This window comes from Melospiza georgiana, chromosome 21, assembly GCF_028018845.1.
Source record: "Melospiza georgiana isolate bMelGeo1 chromosome 21, bMelGeo1.pri, whole genome shotgun sequence".
Classification (NCBI taxonomy): Eukaryota; Metazoa; Chordata; class Aves; order Passeriformes; family Passerellidae; genus Melospiza; species Melospiza georgiana.
Window position 1 is genome coordinate 4,391,620 of NC_080450.1, and position 21,468 is coordinate 4,413,087.

The 21,468-nt window shown below is 44.7% G+C and overlaps 2 protein-coding genes across 3 annotated transcripts; one reads left to right on the forward strand and one right to left on the reverse strand.

Annotated features, from left to right (window-relative positions):
- Positions 1 to 1,846: 1,846 nt before the first annotated feature.
- SCPEP1 (serine carboxypeptidase 1) lies at positions 1,847 to 17,627 on the reverse strand. 2 transcript variants are annotated; one of them, XM_058038776.1, is made up of 13 exons: positions 17,553 to 17,627; positions 12,491 to 12,636; positions 11,527 to 11,616; positions 10,668 to 10,823; positions 10,133 to 10,207; positions 9,859 to 9,931; positions 8,914 to 8,951; positions 8,605 to 8,733; positions 7,090 to 7,174; positions 6,224 to 6,337; positions 5,485 to 5,622; positions 3,999 to 4,162; positions 1,847 to 3,887 (listed from the first exon to the last, which is right to left on the reverse strand). In XM_058038776.1, the coding sequence occupies exons 2-13, from the start codon at positions 12,563 to 12,565 to the stop codon at positions 3,822 to 3,824; spliced, it is 1,203 nt and encodes a 400-aa protein (XP_057894759.1). In that variant the 5' UTR covers positions 12,566 to 12,636; positions 17,553 to 17,627; the 3' UTR covers positions 1,847 to 3,821. The 2 variants fall into 2 exon arrangements, with proteins under 2 accessions (XP_057894759.1, XP_057894758.1); XM_058038775.1 differs by lacking the exon at positions 17,553 to 17,627 and adding an exon at positions 13,579 to 13,732.
- COIL (coilin) lies at positions 13,731 to 20,345 on the forward strand. Its single transcript, XM_058038773.1, has 7 exons — positions 13,731 to 13,990; positions 14,808 to 15,978; positions 16,293 to 16,379; positions 16,927 to 16,974; positions 17,581 to 17,656; positions 18,369 to 18,457; positions 18,960 to 20,345. Exons 1-7 carry the CDS (start codon positions 13,731 to 13,733, stop codon positions 19,053 to 19,055), a joined length of 1,827 nt encoding a protein of 608 aa, XP_057894756.1. The 3' UTR covers positions 19,056 to 20,345.
- Positions 20,346 to 21,468: the final 1,123 nt, after the last annotated feature.

Consider the following 21,468-nt stretch of genomic DNA (forward strand, 5'->3'; position numbering starts at 1 on the left):
CATTCCTGAATCCCCTCTGGAAAATCATGAATATGTCTCAGAGTTCAGAAGTGACACATCAAAATTGTGCTGCCATACATAAGAATACTTACAGGGTAACAGACACAACATGACAATGAAGAAGTGCTCCAAGATTTCCATCTTGCTTCAGTACACAGACATTCTTCTTTTGTTGTGGCTTTGAAAGAAACTTCCAAGTTTCTTTCTCTGGCTTGGAGAAGGTAGATTGTTATAGAAAGTTATACTGTTCATGCTGAAGCAGCATGCTGAATTACTGATTTTTAACAGAGATCTGTTCCTGTGAAAATTAACTTAAACTGATGGTGAGCAAAATAAGTCAGTGGCTGTCAGGCTACCTATGCAATCAGAGCCTGCAGCTGCAGAGGATGAAATACAAACACTGGGCTGTTTTCTTCAGAGTGATCCAGCATCTGTAAAATATCCTACTAATATTTAGAATGAATCACTCTAATGGATTTGCCAAGTGACTGCCCTTATCTGGAAAAGGCACAGTGCATGAAATCAAAGTGGACAAATGATGTCACTGCCCATCAGATACACAGCAGGACCTGAACTCCTTTCAAAGCAACTGATTTCTTACAGCATCTGCTGGGCAGGTGACCTACCTTTGTGAGGATCTAGAGCTGTGACACACTCGTGACAAAGCCTTTACTGGAGTAAAACAAATTTTCCTTGATGGTAATGGATTGCTGCTTTGTTGTTTGCATTTAAATGAACCCTAGTTAAAAGCCTGTCTCCATAGGTTTTTATTCTAGCACATTTAGATTTGGCATAGCCCCTAAAACCAACAAATCGTTACCACCAGCCTTCTTGACACCATCTTTTTTCATCACAAGCTGTCTCTGCCAACAGAAAAACCCGCTGAAGCTAAAACAAAGCAGGAGAAGGAACAGATGCCTCAAGCCTGTGACTGAGCACCAGCCCATGGCAAATGAATCAATGTCCCATTTGATAAAGAGAGGTGAGAACAGCACTAAATGCTGCTTTCTGAAGAGATCACCTTCTCAGTTATTTTCCTCTCTCAGCCTCTACAGTATTAATTTAGGATTGATGCAGAATGTTGTACATAACAGGACTGAGAACCAACTCAAACTGCTGTCATGGTCTAACCCCAGGCAGCAAACAAACACCACAGAGCTGCACACTTACTTTCCTCCTGAGACAGATGGGGGAGAAACTGAAGGGTAAAAGTGAGAAAACTCATGTGCTGAAATCAGGACAGTTTAATAGGCAACAAGCAAATCAAAAGGAGGAGTTCATTCACCACTGAATTCACCATTCCATGGGCAGGCAGGTGTGCAGCTCTCTCCAGGGAAGCAGGGCTCCATCACACACAGCAGTTATTTGGGAAGACAAACAGCATCACCCCAGTGTCCCCCCTTCCTTCTTCTGCCCCAGCTGAGGCTGACACCCCTGGCCTGGGACATCCCTTGGGCTCAGCTGTCCTGGCTGTGTCCCCTCCCATCCTTGTGCTCCCAAAAGGCCCCTCACTGGTGGGGTCTGGTGAGGGCAGAAAAGGCCTGGTCAGAACTGCTCAGCCACAACTAGAACACAGCTGTGTTATCAGCAATCTCCAGCACAAATCCAAAACACAGCCCATACTATCTGCTAGGAAGAAAATTAACTCTATCCCAGTCCACACCAGCACATTACCCAGGCAAAAACATACTGATTTGCTAAGGAAATTATTTTAAAATATTCAAAGAATGCAGATATGCAAATTTACACACTGGTAGCAACCTCCTCTTGTTCACCTAAAAGCCAAAGCAGAAAATAATGTCCTTTTCAAGCAGTAAAATCAATGTGGTGCTGAAGAGAAATGAATTAGACCTATTTATTGAAAAAAGTATTTCAAAAAACAAATCTGGATCTGCATTGCTAAAGGTCTCAATAATACAAGAAGGGAACATGAAAAAGGAAAGCAATTATCAGGTACCAATAGTGCAGCTGCTGGGTGACTGCTCATACAGCCTTGGGCCTGTCCTAGGGTTACTTTATGATGCTGAATTGTATCCCCATTTGTCTATTCAGCCCAGAAATAAGTTTTGCACCTTTAAAACTAGATCTGAGAGTGAAGTGAGGTGAGAAGGAGAAGCAGTGAAATGTCTGGGGTGGTTGTTTTCAAAACACAGAGACAGAGAGCTTCAGCATTTTTCTTTCCTGAACTGTGTTGTCTGCAGCACGGACAGACAGCAGGAGAGAGCTCTCATTTCCTTTTTAGCTGGTTTTGTTTTCTAGCTAGCTGAGGCAGTGAAGTTCCCTGGACTGTGTGTTTTGTTTTTTCTTGGAACTGTTCAAACCTGCTCTGGAGTGAAAACCCAGGAAACCCTGGGAGCTCACACCTGTGGCCCACCTGGGCCTGGTCACCCCCTTTTCCAGCACCACAGGGACTGATAAGAGACAGAGCAAGCCAAGCTACACCCCACAACAAGGCCTTCCTGAATTTACCATCCCTTCAGAACAGAGAGAGGTTTTATTGTTTAATATTACTCATTTTTTTATGCTTGTGAATACTTTGCTTGTTAAATAAACAGTTCTTTCCCCACTTTTCTCCAAGGAGATCTTCTCCCAAACCAGCAGAGGGGAGGGCTTGAATCTGCTTTCTAGAGGGACCCCTTTTGGAGTTTCCTCACAAATTTGCCCTAAACCAGGACAGTGCCTCAGTTCTTGCTAAGACAATGCTATCAGGTATTTCATGACAGTTTCAGTAGCTGGAGTAAGTGAGTTTCTGACAGTTGGAAGGAGCTGTTGTGCCTCCAATCAGACACCAATAAAAAACAACTACTTCATGCTCCATAGCAAAAGTCAAATGTCTGACCAGTCTCCTCTTGATTATGTATTATATTAAAAAAAAAAAGAAGTTTTGAAATAATAGGTCTCTGCAAGACTTAAAAAAAATACCCAAAAGACATGAATCAAGATTTTGTATATCCTTCTTTAAACACTCCTATAATATTTCAGAACTATGCTGTTATTGCTCAAATAATGCTCCTTTCCTTCTGGCTAAACCCAGAAGGTTTTAAGAAGCTTCTGTCTGTTGGGACTCTTTGGTACAAGAGGGTATTAAAGGCCTTCTGCTTCAGGATACAGAAAAGCAGGAATTCCTGCTGGATGTGCTTCAGGTGTTGAGGATAAAGGCAAAGTTTGAGCAGTGGGCATTAAGAAGAATGGAAACAAGAAACACATAGTCAGATGAAAAGGGACAAATCCTCCTCTGTGGGATGTTTTTCTCTCTCCAGAGCACAGAAAAACTGAAGAATCCTGGATCCTAATTAGGCACCTCAGCAAGTTGAGATGGACTGTGATTCCTCTAGGGCAGGTCCTCTGTCCTGGCATTTCCATGGCTTCATCTTGAATCCAGAGAGGTGAAGCCTGAGGACATAGGAAGGAACATTCCACAGCCTCAGGTCAGCTCTCCCAGAGGACTACAAAGCAAATCAAGTCAAATCAGTTTTACTCTTGGTGTGCAAACAGACAAGGGAGCATTCAGGGAAGGGCAAGAGCACAAAATCCTTCCCAGGCAAAGGTTCAGGGTTTGTTCTTTATGGCAGGGGACTTCCCTCTGGAAGAGTTATTTATGGACAAGGTTAAGGCAGCAAATCACAGCTTAAAAATTCAAAAGCAATAACTCATTCACGGAAAAAAACACCTTTCCACAAGCACTTGTGCACAGTATCAGCAAGATGAGGGAGGCTGTGTGCCCAAACAGCCACTGTGCCTCCTTTGGCTTAGGATCCAGATTCACACTCCTGCAGAACCCTGCTGGTGGACAGGAAGCCAGACCAGATGAGCTCCCCTCCCTAGTGCTGCTGCTGAGTCACCATCCTGAGCATTTTGAGTGCCATCTCTCCTTGGTCAGCTGGTACCTAGCACAGAGAACAGCACAGGATAAGCAGCTGCTGTGAGGAAGCAGACAGCAGCTACCCACACATCTTCAGCCTTCTTGCTGATTCCACCCCAAGGACTTTATTATTTACCATGTGCCCAGCCTTGAGAATCCAGAAGAAAGCCAAGTTCTTATAGGCCTTGTGGAAAGCAGCAGTCTCAGTGGATTCTGGAGACACATACAGTGCCTTCCACCTTTTCTGGCTGAACTGCTCCAAGTCAGGCCACTTCAGTTTCCGGATCCATGCCTCCTGGCCTGTTGGGAATAAGAGACAGCATTGATTACCAATACTGGGAAATTACCAATACTTGGTTCCACAGCAGCTTGGGAGTCCAGTTCAGCTGGACACCCCCTGAACTGGATACCAGTACAGCAGAGTTAGTACAGAGTCTGTGTGTTCAGATCCTAAAACCAATTTTCTTATGCCTAGGAAAATTCAGGCCAAACTGAAACAAACCAATGCAGAGGAGAAGGGAATAAGTAAACAGTGAAGGTGTGTATGAAATGGATTTAGGATTGTACAAACTGGACATGTGCTTCTTGGAGGCTCTGCAGCCCTAGAAATTCCAACATATTTCACTTTGCACCTCAAACACCTTGAATGTCCTGCCATGGAGAGGGATCAGCCATACCAAGCTCCCCTCCTGGAAATCAGAAGAGGCTCTGTTTCTCTGTTTCTGGACACTCATTGAGAGGAGACTGAAAAGGCTTTCTGTTTCAGGTGCTGCTAGAGAAGGTGGAGGCCAAGAGAGCAACAAGATCAATTCTAGGACTCCAAGGGGGACAAAGCTTTAGCCTACCTGTGAATTGCTGGAAGAATTTACATGTTAACTGCAGCTCAATTTTAGATGAAAATGTGGTAAACTGGAGCATCACTAACTGCTCATCTGTTTTGACAGCCTAAATACCATGCTTCCTGGATTTATTGATTGCTGTGCTGTTCATGAAGGGCATTTGAATATCTAAGTGGACAGAGACATACAAGGAATAAAGCCTTCCACAGCATAGGAAGGTGTTTGTGGAGTCTGTGACTGCAGATTCTTTAACTCAGTGAGAACAGACCAGCAGAAGGGAGCACAGCAGCCTTGTGAGGCATTTCAGCAGCACTTGGCCTGGCTCCCAAACTGGCCCTGGAGCAAACCAGCATCTTGCAAGCAGCAAACAAAGCCCAAAGTGTGCAGGAGCCTGCACTGAGAGCAGGTGTGATCACCCTTCCACTGCACCCTCCCTCATTAATTACCAGCATTCTTTGCCTATGAATGAGCATACACACACACACATCTATGTGCTTAGCCAGGAGGATTAAGTGAATTATTGGCTTCACTGAAACAAGCAATTACTGATGTGGCAGATCCATTTCTCAACACTATAATGGAGGTAAAGGATTTGCCTCTCTCAGAGGGATATAAGCAAAACATCCTAAGTGCTGCTCATTTATGACTGTAGTATTTAAACACTGCTAGTCATATAAGAGGTTTGCACAGGAGATTAGAGAAATCTGGGTATCAATATACTGACAGCTCCACATTCTACTCATCCCATGTTCTGTTTCCACCCCCAGGGAAAAGGTTCCTCACCCATGGTGTCAACAATGAGGTCCAGCTGCCCATTATAGACTGTAACATTGACATTGGCTGCCAAAAGCTGATCAACAATATCGATGACAGGTCTCATGAAGTCCTCAGCCATGTTGTCAAAGACCTGTTTGGACTGACCTGGTTGGAACCAGAAAAACAAATTTTAGTGATCAAGGATGTATCCCCAAGCTGGGACAGAAGCATGGGCTAATGGCTTTAAAATGGAGTTCACAGCTGCACAAAAAACAATCCTAGCCAAAAGTGGCAGTGATTTATCAGTCTGAGGAACAGGAGGAGCAGCTGTGCTCCCACTGGAGCTCACAGACAGTGCTGTAGCTTCTGGCTCCTATTTACACACACAGCCCTTTAAGGCTGTTTTGCATCCCCTCCTCCATAAGATCCATCATTATAAGATACCAGACTTCTGGCACAGAAAAACTGACAGGAGTTTCAGCAAGACTGCATGAGAGACAGAAACCAGTCTGAAATACAGAGGATCTTCCTCCTTCCCCCTGTATTTTTAGTTACTTGGCTAAAGATAGATATGAGCAGCAGAATCAGAACCACATCTGCTCCCACAGGCCTGGCCCAGGACATCTTCATTTCTGAGAACAAATCCCCTCCTTAGCCCCATGGACAATGACAACTGAACGTGCCCAGTGCCAGAGTATTCTCCTACAGGATACAATATTGTGTAACAGTGGTGATGAACTCATCAAGTGAGCAGACAGGAAAGTACCTCCCCACTTCACACAGTCAGGAATGATCATCAGCTTCTTTCTGATGGGCCCATTCATCAGCTCATCCAGGCTGCTCTGGTGCATTTTCCTGACATGGCGCTGGTAAAGCCGCACTGCACAAAGGGAACAGGCTTTGATCAGTGGCACACTTAGCACACCATCCTGCACAGACAACAATCTGCAGTGTCAGTCATGGCCAACAAACCCTTTCCTAATGAAATTGCAGCACCACGGAGAAAGATTTGCTTACTTTTACTAGAAACCACTGAAGTCAACCCTTACTTAGGACAGGAAGAGCCCATCCATTCCTGCTTTTAGCTAACACTGCACTTTTTCTGGGCATCAGTTTCTGCTTTAACCACTTGGCTCTTCTCAACAGACCAGTTATTTTTGAGCTGCAATGTTTTACTTTCAGGAGTTCATTTCACCTTCCCTTATGAAGCCAACAGAAAGAGTTTGAAAGAAGTTCCACACGTGTGTTTTTCACACTGATGCACAAAAATCACAGAGCAGGAATTTAATCAGCCTGTTTCTACTGATGAGACACTCTGGTTTCCTGTCTTAAAGACAGAAATGAAAGACAGTAAGAGGAAGTAACTTAAAAGGTCATGAAATAATGTTGCAATTATATTGCCTGCTTCCTTGCTGTAATTTGTGTGCAGGATGTAGAGGTGGAGGTGTCATCCATAGGGCTGTTCCACATTCCTATCTGTCCCTACTTATGCAACGGCAAACAAGTTCTGCTCGAGAGAATATCAACATCCATTTTAAGGATGTGCTAACTGAGACTTCCCACTGTCCAAGCTGAAGGTATGTGGATGGAAACACAAGGCCTCAGAAGTTCAAGTATTTAAATACAACTTACTGAGATGGAGATTTTCTTGTTCATCTGATTTCACTTCTGGAACCTCCTTTGTCAAGATGTTATAAAAGTTCACATTGTCTGTGTTCTGAAAACACAAGATAATTTCAGTAACACTAATAAAAACATCTCTCAGAGACGTAGAACAGCCTTTCCTGAAAAGAAAAAAAAAAAAGAAGTAAATCCTAAATAAAGGATCCTGTGACCTGTCACTTTACCTGCACACCAGGAAGATACTTGTGGAAAAACTTCAGTTCTACATTTGCTTTGAGAAGTGGGAAGGAGATTCCTCAAGCCTGTGTTGTTCACACATGGGTTGTGCCAGAGATGCTATTTACCCTCTGAAGCAGATGTGAAGCTACAGGAAGTCTTGCCCTGCATTACTCATGGCACAGAGCTGCAGTGCCAGGTGATGCTCTTAGACAGCCCCTTCTGCCAGGTCTGGTCTGGTGCTGCTCTTGCTCAACATCCTTCCAACCTACAATCCTCCAAAATCCAAAATGCTTCCTGGAACACGTGGTGCTGGGTATGAGCCCCCCTGTTCTGGAGCTGTGACAGCTGCATGTGCCCAGGCACTGCAGACTGGCAGCTCTGATGCAGCTGACAGAGGCTGCCTGCACCCAAGGACAAACGTGAGCAGTGCTGCCATTACAGAAGTTACTCCAGATTCTTGAAGCCCTGCTTCACCTGATTTTTGAGTTTTTAAAGTTCTGGTGCTTAGGTCAGAAATCAGCTCACAACAACTGCACAAGAACTGCAGTGCCTTCACCTGCCAGCACCATCACAACTGAGAGGGGAAGACAAGTGGATTTGAAAAGTAAAACAGGAACCAAAAGTTCATTCTGAACTGCAAGAAGTGAAACCAACTATGTGCAAGGCACTGTCAGTTATGAATCACAGAAAAGAAAAAAAAACAAAAAAAAACGAGAAAGTGGCCCCAGATTAACCTTTCTGTCCAAGGAAGCCAGAGCCTTACATGTACTAAAGAATGAGATGTGACAAAGAATGAGATTTTGGAGCAACCTTTTAACAGGAGAAACCAAAGCAAAACTTTACCAGTCTATGCTGGAATTTTTTAAGTAATGAGATGCAGTGACCCACAGTAACAGACCTTGAGGTTCCTTTCCATCCTGTCCACCTATTGTAGTTCTTCAAATAGAGACATGTGCTTAACTTCATGTCTTGGTGGATGCAGTTTTCAATATTCAAAGCTTTCCAGGAGATCTAGTTTATTTAAATTGAAACTGTGGAATCAGGAAGACTAGAGTTGTCTGCTGAAACCTCAGTGCAATTCTGGAAGACCACAAGGGCTGTCCTGCCCTCTTTCTCTGTCACTCTCCCAGCAGGGCACAGCAAACACTCCTTTGTATCAGCACTGGGATACAACAAATCCTGGCAAAAATGACTGGGCAGAGAGTGGAAGAACTCATGCCAGCTCAGCACTCATAGAAAGGATAAGTTGAAATCCTGTGCCTCCCCAGGCAGCAGTTAGTTCTTAATGTTAGTCAGAGATCTCACCTCTTCAATGACACCTTCAGCCTTGCCCCAGAGCTCAGTAGCCAGCCCATACTGATTTTTATTTATTGCATCCATTATTTCTTTGGCAACAGCAGTCACCTCTGCCAGACCATTATCATCCAGAAGAGACTGGAAGACAAACACAAAGAAGGAGAGCTTCAATTACAACTCCACATCCATTTATTGCTAACAGCCTCCATGCTTTCAAGGTTTTATTCAGGCCAAGAGGTAATCTTAAAATTCAACACCCATTTGTATTGTATGGCAGCACAAGGGATCAGGTGAGGACCAGGAGTTTAAGGTACTTACAGTGCTGTAAAGGTAGGGCCCCCAGGACAGCACAGAGTCTAAACAAACAGAACAGATTTCAAACATCAAACTGACAATCAATCATTGATGTAAGATGTAGCTTACTTCTCCTTTACTGGGGCAACAATAAAATAAATGGAGATGAATTAATCAGTAAAATTTAATCAGTAAGCTCTGTTTAACCCTAAGGTTATGTACCACAGAGCAAGTTCTTTACAAATCCTGCAACATCATTTAACCCCTATGAGTTAATCAGTGAAATTTATTTCAAGCAACCAACATGTTTCTACCAAAATGTTCCCCCCCAGCACTGCAGCACGTTGCCAGAGGTCTAACAAGAGGATGGGGATTATCTAAACTGATCTGTTTGAGAAGTCACAAGAGAAAAACTGAGTTATAAACCAGATCTGTTTTATGACAACTTTGCTTGTAAATTCTGAAGGATCAGCTGATGGCAGACAGATAACAGTTTGCTTGGTTGTTCTGTGCTGCAGAGAATCTGTGAAGGCTGCCCCTGCCAAAAGCACTGAAGCACCAAGAGCCCTTTCATTTGCTTTTTATCCTCCACCAGACACAAATCTCACTTGCAGCCTTGTGAATCACTTGGTGGTCACATTTCAGCACAGGACTCTTACAGAACACCTCAGAGGCTGAGGAGATGTGTAGGGACATTTTACCATCCCTCCAGATGCAAGTGTCCTCCTTGCTAATCCTGCTCTCTGACTTTTCCTAATCTAGACACATTCTAAAGAGAGACTCTTCAATCACAAGAAGACTTGCAAGGCTGCAGTATTTATTTCTGATTTACCAGACTCACTGGAGAGTCAATTCACTTAGGGCAGGGATGGCCTTTTTGACTTCAGGCACTCATGCAATGATTCCAACACCCAACAAAAACAAAATAACAACAATAAATCATCCAAAGAGTGAGGAATTTAAACATACCCAAAGGAGAAATCCATGAGTCTCCAAGAGCAGTACCCATAAAATTGCACTTTATGGTCCCTTTTTGAACAGCCTTCATGAGTAAGAGGAAAAACAAAACAAAACACCAAGAATTAAATTTTAGCTATTCATTACTCTAGAATCAGTTTTCATGAAGTGAAAAAAGTAAGTAGCTCTGAGAATTAGGCAATAGGGACAGCGTAATCCAGAAAATAAAAGTACTTGTAGAACCTGTTTTAAAGTGAAAAGTGAACTGTATCCTCCAAGTACTTACCTTGTGCAGCTCTAAAGCAACCCCAGCAGCCATTTTACCTCCATAAGATTCAGAAAATATGTAGAATGGGATGGTCTGGGGAGAGAAAAACCACACAAGGAACTCATTGCATGGAGGGCAGAAGATGCCTCCAACTATCTCCCACACCCCACAGGACCCAGGCACTGGTTGTTCACCTCTCACCATCAGACATTTAATGTTTTTCTTATTTTAAGCTGTACATTAGGTTTCCATAACATCCTGGTGATTTGCTGGGGTTGGTTCTGAAGCATTTTAGAACTGTAAGCAGCTGTGATCTGTATATGCTGCTCAGACCACTCAACAGACAATGATCCACCCCAATGCTTTTCTAACTAACCCCAAAATCAAGATACAACTCTGAAATGTGGAAAATAAGAGACAGTGGTTATACCTGCACCACACACTACCTAGCAGCAAAACACTGCTCATCTGGAAGTCTGTTCTCTAATTCTTTTTGAATTCTATTGAAAAGCAGAGAATAATACAAAAGTAAGCAAGAATTCAATTCACTTACCTGGAATTCAGGTCTACACTTGAAGAATTCTCCAAGAAAAACCATCATATCAGAAACTACTGTGGTAAGGTTTTGGGCAAACAAGCTACAATCATCCACATAACTGAATCCAGTGCCCACAGGATTATCCACAAACAAGACACTGGCTGCCTGCAACTGTAGAAGCAGAAAGAAGGTTTGTATAAAACCTCAGTTCAGCACCAGCAAAATAACTTAGTTTTGATGGCAAAATGATTAACTGAGCCAAAAAATCCCTGGACCTGAAAAAACCTGCAGAAAAATTAGGTGCAACAGAAAGTCCTTCAATTTGCCCCATCTGTAACAAGAAATACACCCAAAAACTCCCAGTGATCCAGGTCACCTAGGGGAACTCCAGAGTACTTCAGACTATTGCTAACTCAGACCACAAATACATTGCTCTAATTAAACTTCCACCTTCACAGGCAGCTGTAATTTGTTTTCCCTTGAAGGCCATACTGGACCTGTAATTATAAGCCATAGGTTTTACACTGCCAGCCACCCAGAAAAAGCTCTGGGACTGCACACAATGAAGCTGTGAATTGAAAGAACACTTTCTACAACTTCCTTCCTCTCTGGTTCCCAGGCATCTGCATTTCACAGTTCCATGGAAGAGACATACTTCATTAAATTAAATTAAATTAAATTAAATTAAATTAATGTCTACCCCTCATTTCTAAACAAGGCTACAATATTTTAACTTGAAAAATTATAGTTCTACTGAACTTTAAATGAAAAATTGTTCTGTTTTTTTTTTTTTTTTTGTGTGTGTAGTGATCATCTGCTTACACAAGCAAACAAACATTTGTAATTAGTAGTTAGAAGCTGAACTCTACTGTACCCAGGTTGTATTTCTTGGTTTCATTTCTTTGTCTAATGGACCAATCTCTTCAAAGTTCCCATACCCACAGCCTGAAGATCCTGGACCTCCCTGCAGGGAAACATCAAATGACACAGATGTTAAAAGGCAGCATGGCATAGATATGACAGATGGAAGAAAAATACAAGGCAGCCAGTAAGTAGAATGACAGATTGTAAATTTTAGAAATGGCTTTTGCACTACATGTTAATTTGCAGAGCAGGCTCTGTTTCTCGTGGTCTTGGGCTATGCACACACACACCATTTCTGAAAGCAAGAATTCAACAGAGAAGCAGTCACCCACTTGTGAGAGCTTCTGGTGAGCTGCCTGCTATGTGAGCACAGTTTGAAGACCTTACTCCCCAAATATGGAGTGCAAAAGTTAACTATCTCTAACTGGAGAGCAGAGCAAGTCATTAATTTAACCAGCATGTACAGCTTGTGGGTTTCACACTGATTAAATAGCCCAGAAAGAATAAGAACAAGTCCTCAAGAGATTATATTCAGCATTAACTTCTGAAATGTACTGTGGAGAACACGCCATCACTTTTATCAAACTGGGATTGTTTCCATTTAGAAATCATCCTCAATCTCTGATTATTTTATTTACTCTCTCTCTCTGAGCATTGCTTAGATTTCAAACTCTCCAGAAAAGGAGCTGTGAAATTACAATGCACAAAAATCACTACTGTTGTATGAAAGATAAGAACAACCTCTGTTATTGCAATCCAACTTGATGGAAGGTGGGCACTTGAGGACACCCCATAACTGCAGAATAAAATCACCCTTATTTTTCCCAACCCCAACTCTTCATTCACAAGGCGAAGCATTTAGAACCAGGAAGTTTTGAATTCTGTTTCTGTAGAACTGTACAATATCAGATATCAGATTGAACGAGGCAAAGATGGAAAGAATTATTGCTTAGGTGTCTCTCACCAAACCTTACCTGAAGCCACAAGACAAGAGGTAACTCTGTGAAGTCTTTGGTTGGGTTGTTTGCATAGTAGAGCCACCAGAACATGTGGGCCTTGCTCCGGACCTCCACATATCCCCACACCTCTTTGGGCTCTTGGGGCTGCCTCAGAACTACACCTTGAGGGGAATAACAATAACAATCAGCTAGGTAACAAGGCTCAGCTTCGGACTTTCCACCAGAATTGCTCCAAAACATTACATTTCAATCTTGGGTGTGATAATTAGAAGTGCTACTACTATGAAAAGAAATAACTATAAGAAACCTGCCTATACCCACACCCCCACCCACGGCTGAGTTATTGTCAATGAATAAAGTGTGTAATTAAGCGCTGCCTTATCCGAGCCTGGCCTTAGAGCTGCCGCCGGAATAACAGCCCAATCGCTGGAATAATTTTTTCTTGAAGTGTTTTCAAGGCCTGGACTGAAAGCCCAGCCCCAGTGAACTAACTCCCATAACCAGCTGCAATGTCGACAAGGATCACAGAATATTCTGAGTTGAAATGGAGCTAAAAAGACCGAGTCCAATCATTTAGTGGCCGGCCCGGGCGGGGATCGAACCCGCAGCCATTGAGTTATTGGTGCCATGACCCGAGCGCCCGCACTCATCCCAGCCCTGCGAGCCGGGGGTCTGCGGGGACCGCTCCGCTCCGCAGCCCCCAGGGAGAGCAGATACAGGCAGGCTCACTTCTAAAGGAATCTAAAATATAATTCAACTCAGTAAAGTCTGGTCACTTAACGCAGTCAGTCTCGGACACGGAACAGACCTTTGACACTCCGTCCCTTCATCTCACGGATCAGGGCAGAAGGCAGCAGCGCACTGGAGCGGGAGCAATAAGGCTTTTCCAAGCCATGGTGGCCAGGCTTCGCTGCTCCCCCGGGACTGCTGCTGCCCTCTCCGTCCTTCCCGACCGCCACCCCAGCAAGCGGAATTTCGCGCGGCTCAGCCCGGGCCCTGCCCTTCCCGGCTGCGGGACACAGGAGCGCTTTGCCCGAGGCCCCGTGCCCGGAGGCCCCGCTCCCGGTCCCGTTCCGTCCCGTCCCGCCCGGCCCGGCCCGTACCTGCCGCCAGCAGCAGCACGGAGAGCGCGGCCACAGCCCGGAGCGGCCCCATCCCTCCCTCAGCTCCCGCGGTCACGGGACCGGCCAGCCCGGCCCGCCCTGAGGCGCCGCCCCCCGTGCCCGCCTCCTCCGCCCCTTCCTCCTCCTCCTCCATGATGGCGGCCAGCGGCGGCGGCGGCGGCCCGGTGCGGCTGCGGCTGGTGTTCGACCACCCTCCGCCGGCCAGCCCGGGCTGCGCGCTGTGCTGGCTGCTGCTGGAGCCGGGCCAGGCGCGGCTCGTCACCGACCTGCTCAGCCTCATCCGCCACCGCTTCGGCTTCAGCCGCCGCGCCCGCCTCAGCCTCTTCCTCGAGGGGGCGCTGCTGCCGCCCGCCGAGAGCGCGCGCCTCGTGCGGGACAACGACTCGCTGCGGTACGGACCGGGACAGCGGGACAGCGGGACAGGGACAGGGACAGCGGGATGGGGACTGGGACAGCGGGATGGGGACTGGGACAGCGGGACCGGGACAGCGGGATGGGAACCGGGACAGTGGGGTGGGGACCGGGACACCGGGACAGGGGGACACTGGGACCGGGACAGCGGGATGGGGATGAGGACAGCAGGACCGGGACAGCGGGCTCGGGGGTCAGTCCCGCACACGCACACTGTCAGTGTCCATCAGTAGCTAAAGGCGGTGCCGAGCCGTGGGACAAAGGGCAGCGGGCAGGAACTGATGCCCAGAAGTTCCACCTGACCATGAGGTGCAGGGCCCGCACACTGGGACAGAGAGGATGTGGAGTTTCCCTCCCTGGGGATATTCCAGAGCCCTCCGGACACAGCTCTGGGATGACCCTGCTTAGGCAGCGAGGTGGGACCGGATGACCCCACTGTGGTCCCTTCCTGACCCGTTCTGGGATTCTGTGAATCTCCATGTGGTTTTGGTGGGATGGGGCTTCCCCGGGCTCTGAGCTCTTCCTTCCCTGGAGGAGCCAGGTGCCCACGGGCACTGGCTGCCAGCGCCTGAGACACCCAGCATGCCCAACAGGATGGAGGGAGCCGAGCAGTTGGAAATGTTCCCGAAGATGGAAGGGGAGCCTGTGCCTGCAGGGGAGGGTTCTGGGCTGTCCAGGGAAGAGCTGGAGCATCTTCACTCTAGGGGAACTTGCCTGAGCTGCCTAAGCAGCTTCATTCCTTCATTCTTCATTGCACTGAACGGTGGTTTTTGTTTGTTTGTTTTTTTTTTTAACAGAGTAAAATTGGAAGAGATAGTTGCAGATGATTATGAAGAGATAGATGATGGCTTTATTTACACAACAAAAGAAGACAAAAAAAGGCACAGACACAAGGAGGATGAGGAAGAATTGTCTAGGAATGAAGGCAAGCATAAAAGGAAAAAGAAAAAGGAGAAGCACAACCTTGAGTATTCCTCTTGTAGGGAAGAGACCTCTGTAGATACTTGGGACTCTCAGAAAAGGTACACGAAAAGAAAAAGAAAGGAAGAAGTTAGGGGAAGAAATAAACTCGCAGAAGGTAAGGAAGAGAGCTCTACTTCCCATTCTAAAAAGATGAAAAAAACAGAGAGGGAGAAGGAGTTGGCAACAAAAAAGAAGGATGAGAAGCAGACAAAGGTTGCTGCTGCAAAGATGGCTTTAGAACAGGCAAATGAGAACTTTTCTCTAAATTCTGGTAAAAATAGCACCAAAAAGATCACAACACAGTCCAGGAAAAAGAGGGTGGGACCTTCAGATACCTCCAGCACATCGTCTGACAGTGACAGCAGTGAATTAAATGTGAAGGAAAATAAATCTTCCCATAAACCTGTAGTGGTGACACTTCCCAAAGACAAATCCCAAGCTGCTTCAGATTCTGATGTGAAAACTAATAAAGTGACTGTAAAGTCTAACACTGAAAAGACTAAGACTGCAATTAGTAAAAATGCTAAAAAACCTCAGTCTTCTAGTTCAGATTCTGACTCGAGTACAGAGGATGAGAAGGTGACACCAGCACAAGACAGCACTGCAAAGGAAAAATCAGTGCCAAACCATGTGGTGGCTGTAAAAGCCAGCACCAAGGCTCCCAAAGCACAGAGCTCCTCTTCAGACTCTGATAGTTCAGATTCAGAGACACTGGTCATTAAAAAGTCTGCAGCAGGTGCTGGACTGGGTAATTCCATAGTAAGGAACTGCACTAGACAGTTGCCAGCCAGTGTGCAAGGATCCTTTGGCAGCCCGAGCCGTGGAAGGGGGCGTGGAACGGGAGAGGATCCCTGCTGGAGAGGCCCCAGGGGCCGTGGGTTTCGTGGGATGATGAGGGGCCATGGGAGAGGAGCAAACCCTGGCTGCTTCTATAACTACAGCAGTGAAGGCCACAAACAGAGGCAGTTAAATGAAGCTGCGACAAACACTTCTGTCCTTGTCCAGGTGAGTGCTGACACAGGCAGGGGTCACCTTCCTCTGGCAGCGTGAACTGTACAAAGAACCTGCAGGATGAGAGTAATTCATAACAGCAGAAATAGATTGGTGGAATAAAGGCTGATTTTTTACTTACTGTAATTCTGTTTGTCAGCCTGAGGATGTGTTCGTGAAACTACAATAAAGTGATTGTATTCTATATCTAAAGACAAAGCATGTACCTTGCTCTTCTCAGTGATCCTTGCAATCCATACAGCATGAACATTGTCCTCTGTTTTCATTGATGAAATAATTTAATCAGTGGGTTGCTCTTTGTTTCACAGAATCCCGTGGAGTTTCCCAAGAGAGACTATAGTGTTTTACCTCTTCTAGCTGCTCCACCCCAAGTGGGAGAAAGAATTGCCTTTAAGGTAAACTCTGGAAATGCTGAATGTTAGTAGGTTTAAATTGCTTCATTTGGGCCACTCTTAAGTTTCTGACATAACAGTTTCTCTAAAAAATTCACTTGTTGTAAAGCCTGGCTTTGATTTTTTACAAAGTTTGGAGCAAATACAAAAGTTAAGTGCATTTCTTTAGACTTTCTGTATTTGTAGAACACAAGAAAGGCTGTCTCTGCTGTCATTGCAGTGTAATTTTCCATGTAAATGTTACTGCAAATCTTACCATACAAATAATTACACTGCGTTGCAAAATAAAAAAGTAAATGAAAATTAAATCCCTGCAGCTGAGGAGAGTGGGATCCATCTCCCTGATCTCCTCACACAGCCTGACCTGAACCTAAATCCTTTGGAGCAGCAAGTCCTGGATGTGTATCTGGGACCATGACTGGCACTGGGTTCCAGGAGTAGGAGACCGGGCTCTTGCACTTTTCTGTTGCTGAGGAAACTGTCTGGATGTAGGTGGAATCATCAAAGATTGGGAAAAGTTACAATTTGTTACTTGTATTTCTTTCAACAGCGCCTGGAACTAACTGAAAATTACAGTCCTGAAATTTCAGACTATAAGGTACTGGTTTTCTTTCCTCCCTTCCTTCACAGAACTATGATAGGTGAGGTATGGCTTAAATATTTTGATGCTGTGCAGTGTTCTTCTTTTTCAGTTCACTCCACAGGCTATTCCTGGTGCAGCAGTAAAAATCAAAACTCTAGAAGCCAAAACGAATTGAAAATTTTAAAAGTGATTAAAAAAACCAAACAAACAACCACCAACTAGAAGGATTATTAATATTTTAGAGATGACAAAAAATGCAGACCCTCAAGTAGAAAAATGTAGCTGTATTTGAGTCTAGTGTTATTTGAAATTAGGGCAAGTTCTTAAAACTGTTGCAAGTAAAATTTTGTTGCTACTTCAAATAATTTGGTTTTTGGGTAACTACTGATTTAAACTGCAAAGTCAGTGACAATGAGTAACTTTGTTTTGTTGATGCCAGTAGTTACAGATTGCTGAGCATTAATTCTTTGCAGATTTTATACATGGAGAGTAGAAAATTTGATAGCTAAATATACTTATTTCCTCTGGCAGCAATCAAGGAGTGCACTGGTTGTAAATATGGAATAGTTATCCAGTGCTGAAGTGTGTCTTACCTGATTCTTTTCTTGTTGCTTTGTGAAGGAGGCAAAAATAATCAGTTGGAATGATGAAAAAAAGCAGATTGAACTGGAGATCCTTTCAACATCAGCAGGACAATGTAGGTACCTGGGGACACCAAGGGCTTGATGTCATGTGCTGTCACCTGGAAAACCAGAAGTCCAAGGAACACTTTGTCTTTCAGGAGTATTCCAAATTTCCTTGGGATCATTCTCAACACACCCCTCCCCTCCTCATTCCTTCCCCAAAATGTCTATTTACATTGAGAAGTTCTAACCCTTGCTAGTTGGGCTGAAAGATGCTCATGGGTATTTACAAAATAATTTTTTTCAGTCAGTTTGAGTGGTCAGTAACTCACTTCTAGTATGGTTTCATTTTCTGAAAGAAATTATTTCAGAAAGGAAGAAAATATATTATTATTTTAGAGAAAGTGTGAGATCATAATGTGTGTCTTCAGTGGGTGTGGAAGTGAGCCCCTGCAGGTGCAGTTCCTGAGACCTGCAATGATTAATGTTTCTCAAACTCTGCATCCTGCAGTTGCCATGTAAGCCAGAATTAATGAATTGTCATCTGAGCATTTTTGTCAAATTTCAGCAACATATTGTTGACTTTCTCATGTGACTAGTCAGATAATTACCTTAATTTTGGTGTGTAGTACTCAATTTCCCCTCGAGATTTTTGGTTACAATTATGAACCCAGACACTGAGCACAAAAAAAACCCCAAAACCAAACTGATTTTCATCGGCTTTTGTGGTAAACATTTAAAGTTTCTTTGGTTTGTAGGTGGTTGAGCTGTTTGTTTGGTTTTCAGTTGCTAAGGAGCCAGGGAAGTTTGACCTGGTGTACCAGTCTGCGGACGGAGAGGAGCTGATCGAGTACGCCGTGCCCCAGGACACCAAGGTACGTGGGGCCTGCTCTGGGTGCTGCCCCCAGCTCTGCAGGGCTGCCAGCTGCCCTGCTTCCTGCCTCTCCTCACCTCAGGGACATTCCCTTTGTAACCATGCATCTGATTTGAACCAATGGAAGCAAAACCAATTGTTTCTTTCTAGCAAGAACGTGCATGTTTACATCATAATAATCAGTTCTTGTGTGGTACTCAGTTACCTGGAGTCACAGCCACTCATCAGAGTTCTTGTTTTGGCTAATAAAAAACATCATGTCTCACAGAGATCCTTTCTTACCAGCTTTTCCTTTCATCACTCTTGTTCTGAGCAGCACCTTTCCTCACCCAGGGCATCAGGCAGGTTGAGGTTCACCAGTGGGATCAGTGACTCACAGGAGGAGCTGTGATCTCAGTTCAGTGGTGCTGCTGTTCAGGTCTAGGCAGAAGCATAACAGCACAGAAACTGCACCTGCTGGTGCTGCTGGCACCTGCCAAGTGCTGCCTGTGGTTTGTTTTCAGATAACTGAAAGCTGGGATGCACTGATAGAGCCAAGACTGATTGTGGAGCCTCCAGTTAATGGATCCAGCCTTGAAAATGGAACATCTAGGATGTGAAAATATGTGAACAATTGTACAGATCTGTTCTGTGAAATCCTGCCTTCAGGTTCTGAGGGTGGCAGGTGCACTGGTTGATGCTACTGTCTTAAGAAGAAGTAGGCCAAAAGAAAAACAGTTTTTTCCTTGAGGCTATGTTTTTATGTAATACATGAAAACTTTGTTTATTATAGGAAGTCTAATATAGTTCTGTTGGGTTTGAATATTTATATCCTACTGTAGCAAGCTGCAGAACTGGAATGGTTTGATTAAAAGATAAAACACAACCCTGTACTGTGAGTAACTGTTCAAATGTCTGGGTTTGGCTAGAGCTGTATAACTGCCAGAGGTCACTTTCATTTAGAAAATTATTATAAATATTGTTGCTGCTGCCACAGGATACAAATGCTGTGACTTTGCAGTTACTTAAAGAGTGTACCTAAACACATCCAGAAAAGCCTGTGGATTTCAAGCTTCTGTAATTTTGAGGCAGATAAATAGTACTGGTAAGTGTCAACTTTGCTTAGGACCAGTGGAATCTGACATGAACCCCTGGCACAATTGTGTCCCACTGTGTTAATCCATGTAGGCTCTGAAAGCCTTTGTTGTTGGTTTCAGAGCAAACCCTCTTAAAGTACTGAAGTTTCTGTGCTGCCTTTCTTCCCTTTCCAGCAGCAGAGTGGGTCAGCAGGTGCTGGCAAGGCACTGCACTGACAGCTCTAATAATTATTAGCATTGAGGGGGCACCTTGTACCTCTGGAGCCTTGGCAAGTCTTACACTTCCAGATAATCCCTGTGCTAGGTACTTGACTCCTACAGAGAAGACATGGGAGGAAACAAACCCTAGATACAAACAAACACCTGAAAATTTGTACATTAAGGTTTAGCTGTCATGTACTCTGACCTAGTGCACGAATCCATTAAAGTACTGTGCATTTTTGCATCAGCCCTACTAAAATGTCTTGTTTGTGAAGGAATTGTTTTATACAAGTAAAAGGAATTTGTGGTTTACTTCAGATACCATTATTGTTCACTTCAGATACCATTATTTCATGCTAGGATTTGTTTTTTTAGAGAAAAGTTCAGTTAGATTTGTGTGGCTGTTCTTGCAGTCTGGATGAAAAGAAGATGCCAGACAGGAACATAGTCATGCTCGGACAGTGGGGATTAATGGAAGGATTGTTTTGCTAGGGAAATTGTTACTTGTTAATTCTTAGGAATTTGCAAAAGCTAAATGCAAGTGTTTCACAGTACCTCTTGTTCCATTGCCTACTGTGTATTTTTGGCATTAATTAAATGGATGCAGAATCACTCTGGCTATGCAAACAGATGCTTGAAAACAAATACACCCCTGAGAGAGGGTGTTTTGAAGGTAAAATCTTGAGTTTTATTTACCCATTGTTACCAAGTTTGCATGAAGCAACTCCATTGTCCTATAGACAACAGCAGTGGTTGGGCTTCCTCCAAGCCAGAATTTCAAGCCCTCTTTGACAACGTGGAACTTAAATTGCTCATCTGAGCTGTAAACATCCTGTGCTATGCTCCAGAAGCAGAAGCTGCCATTGTGAGGGTTTATATTTACCCTTTTTATTTGCCTACCTTTGTCTATATCAGTTGATACCGCTCGAGTGCCACAGAAAATGCAGTGAAGGTGCTGAGTCTTTGAAAGATGGCTTAGTCTGGATAAGCCCAGGGTGTTCGTTCACCTATGGAAAAATAAAAAATGCAGACATTAAGAGCTGCTCTTGTGTCCCATCTCGTGCACAGCACAGCTCTGTAAGTGCATTCCCTTGCAGTCAGTGTCAGCCACCCCCTGCCAGGTGTTTGCCTTTCCTCTGACAGAGTTACAAAGTCCTGGTCGCCACATCCCAACCCGCTGTAAACCTGTGGCACCGTGCCCATCTCCCAGAAACTCCTCCACCCTCCAGCACATGACAGAGCTGATCCCTGAACTTTTGCTCCTGTCACAGCCCTGCAGCCCCAAATGCCTCCATGGTCCTTCCTGCACCTGTATCTGTTACTGAGCAGTGACTCAGAGCCCTGTGGCACACAACCCTCTGCAGCTTATCCTGAGGGAGTGTTAAAAGGCTGCAGGGAAAACTGATGGAGGTACAAGTTCATGTTGTCTGTGCAACATTGCTTACAATGATTCTCCAGATTGAATTTAATAGTCCAAAAGAACTGGCTAGGAGCAGATTTCCCTTGTAACAAACCGCCCAACATCACTTCCTTTGAGTGCTTTATACAGTGAGCATGCACATGAGCCAGCAGTGTGCCCAGATGGCCAAAAAGGCCAACAGCCCCTGGCCTGGATCAGGAACAGTGGCCAGCAGGAAAAGGGAAGTAATTTTTCCCTTTCTCTGGTGAGGGCACACCTCGAGTGCTGTGTCCAGTCCTGGCCCCTCAGTTTGGGGAGGATGTTGAGATGCTCAAA

Coding starts and splice junctions, on each gene's coding strand:
- SCPEP1 (XM_058038775.1), bottom strand. CDS start 13,732: ATGGAGGAGGAGGAGGAAGGGGCGGAGGAGGCGGGCACGGGGGGCGGC. Junction 9,932..10,132: donor TTGCTTTAGAGCTGCACAAG/GTAAGTACTTGG, acceptor TTACTCATGAAG/GCTGTTCAAAAAGGGACCAT. Junction 7,175..8,604: donor CTGAAGGTGTCATTGAAGAG/GTGAGATCTCTG, acceptor TTGTGTTTTCAG/AACACAGACAATGTGAACTT.
- COIL (XM_058038773.1), top strand. CDS start 13,731: ATGATGGCGGCCAGCGGCGGCGGCGGCGGCCCGGTGCGGCTGCGGCTG. Junction 15,979..16,292: donor ACACTTCTGTCCTTGTCCAG/GTGAGTGCTGAC, acceptor TTTGTTTCACAG/AATCCCGTGGAGTTTCCCAA. Junction 18,458..18,959: donor CCGTGCCCCAGGACACCAAG/GTACGTGGGGCC, acceptor GTTTGTTTTCAG/ATAACTGAAAGCTGGGATGC.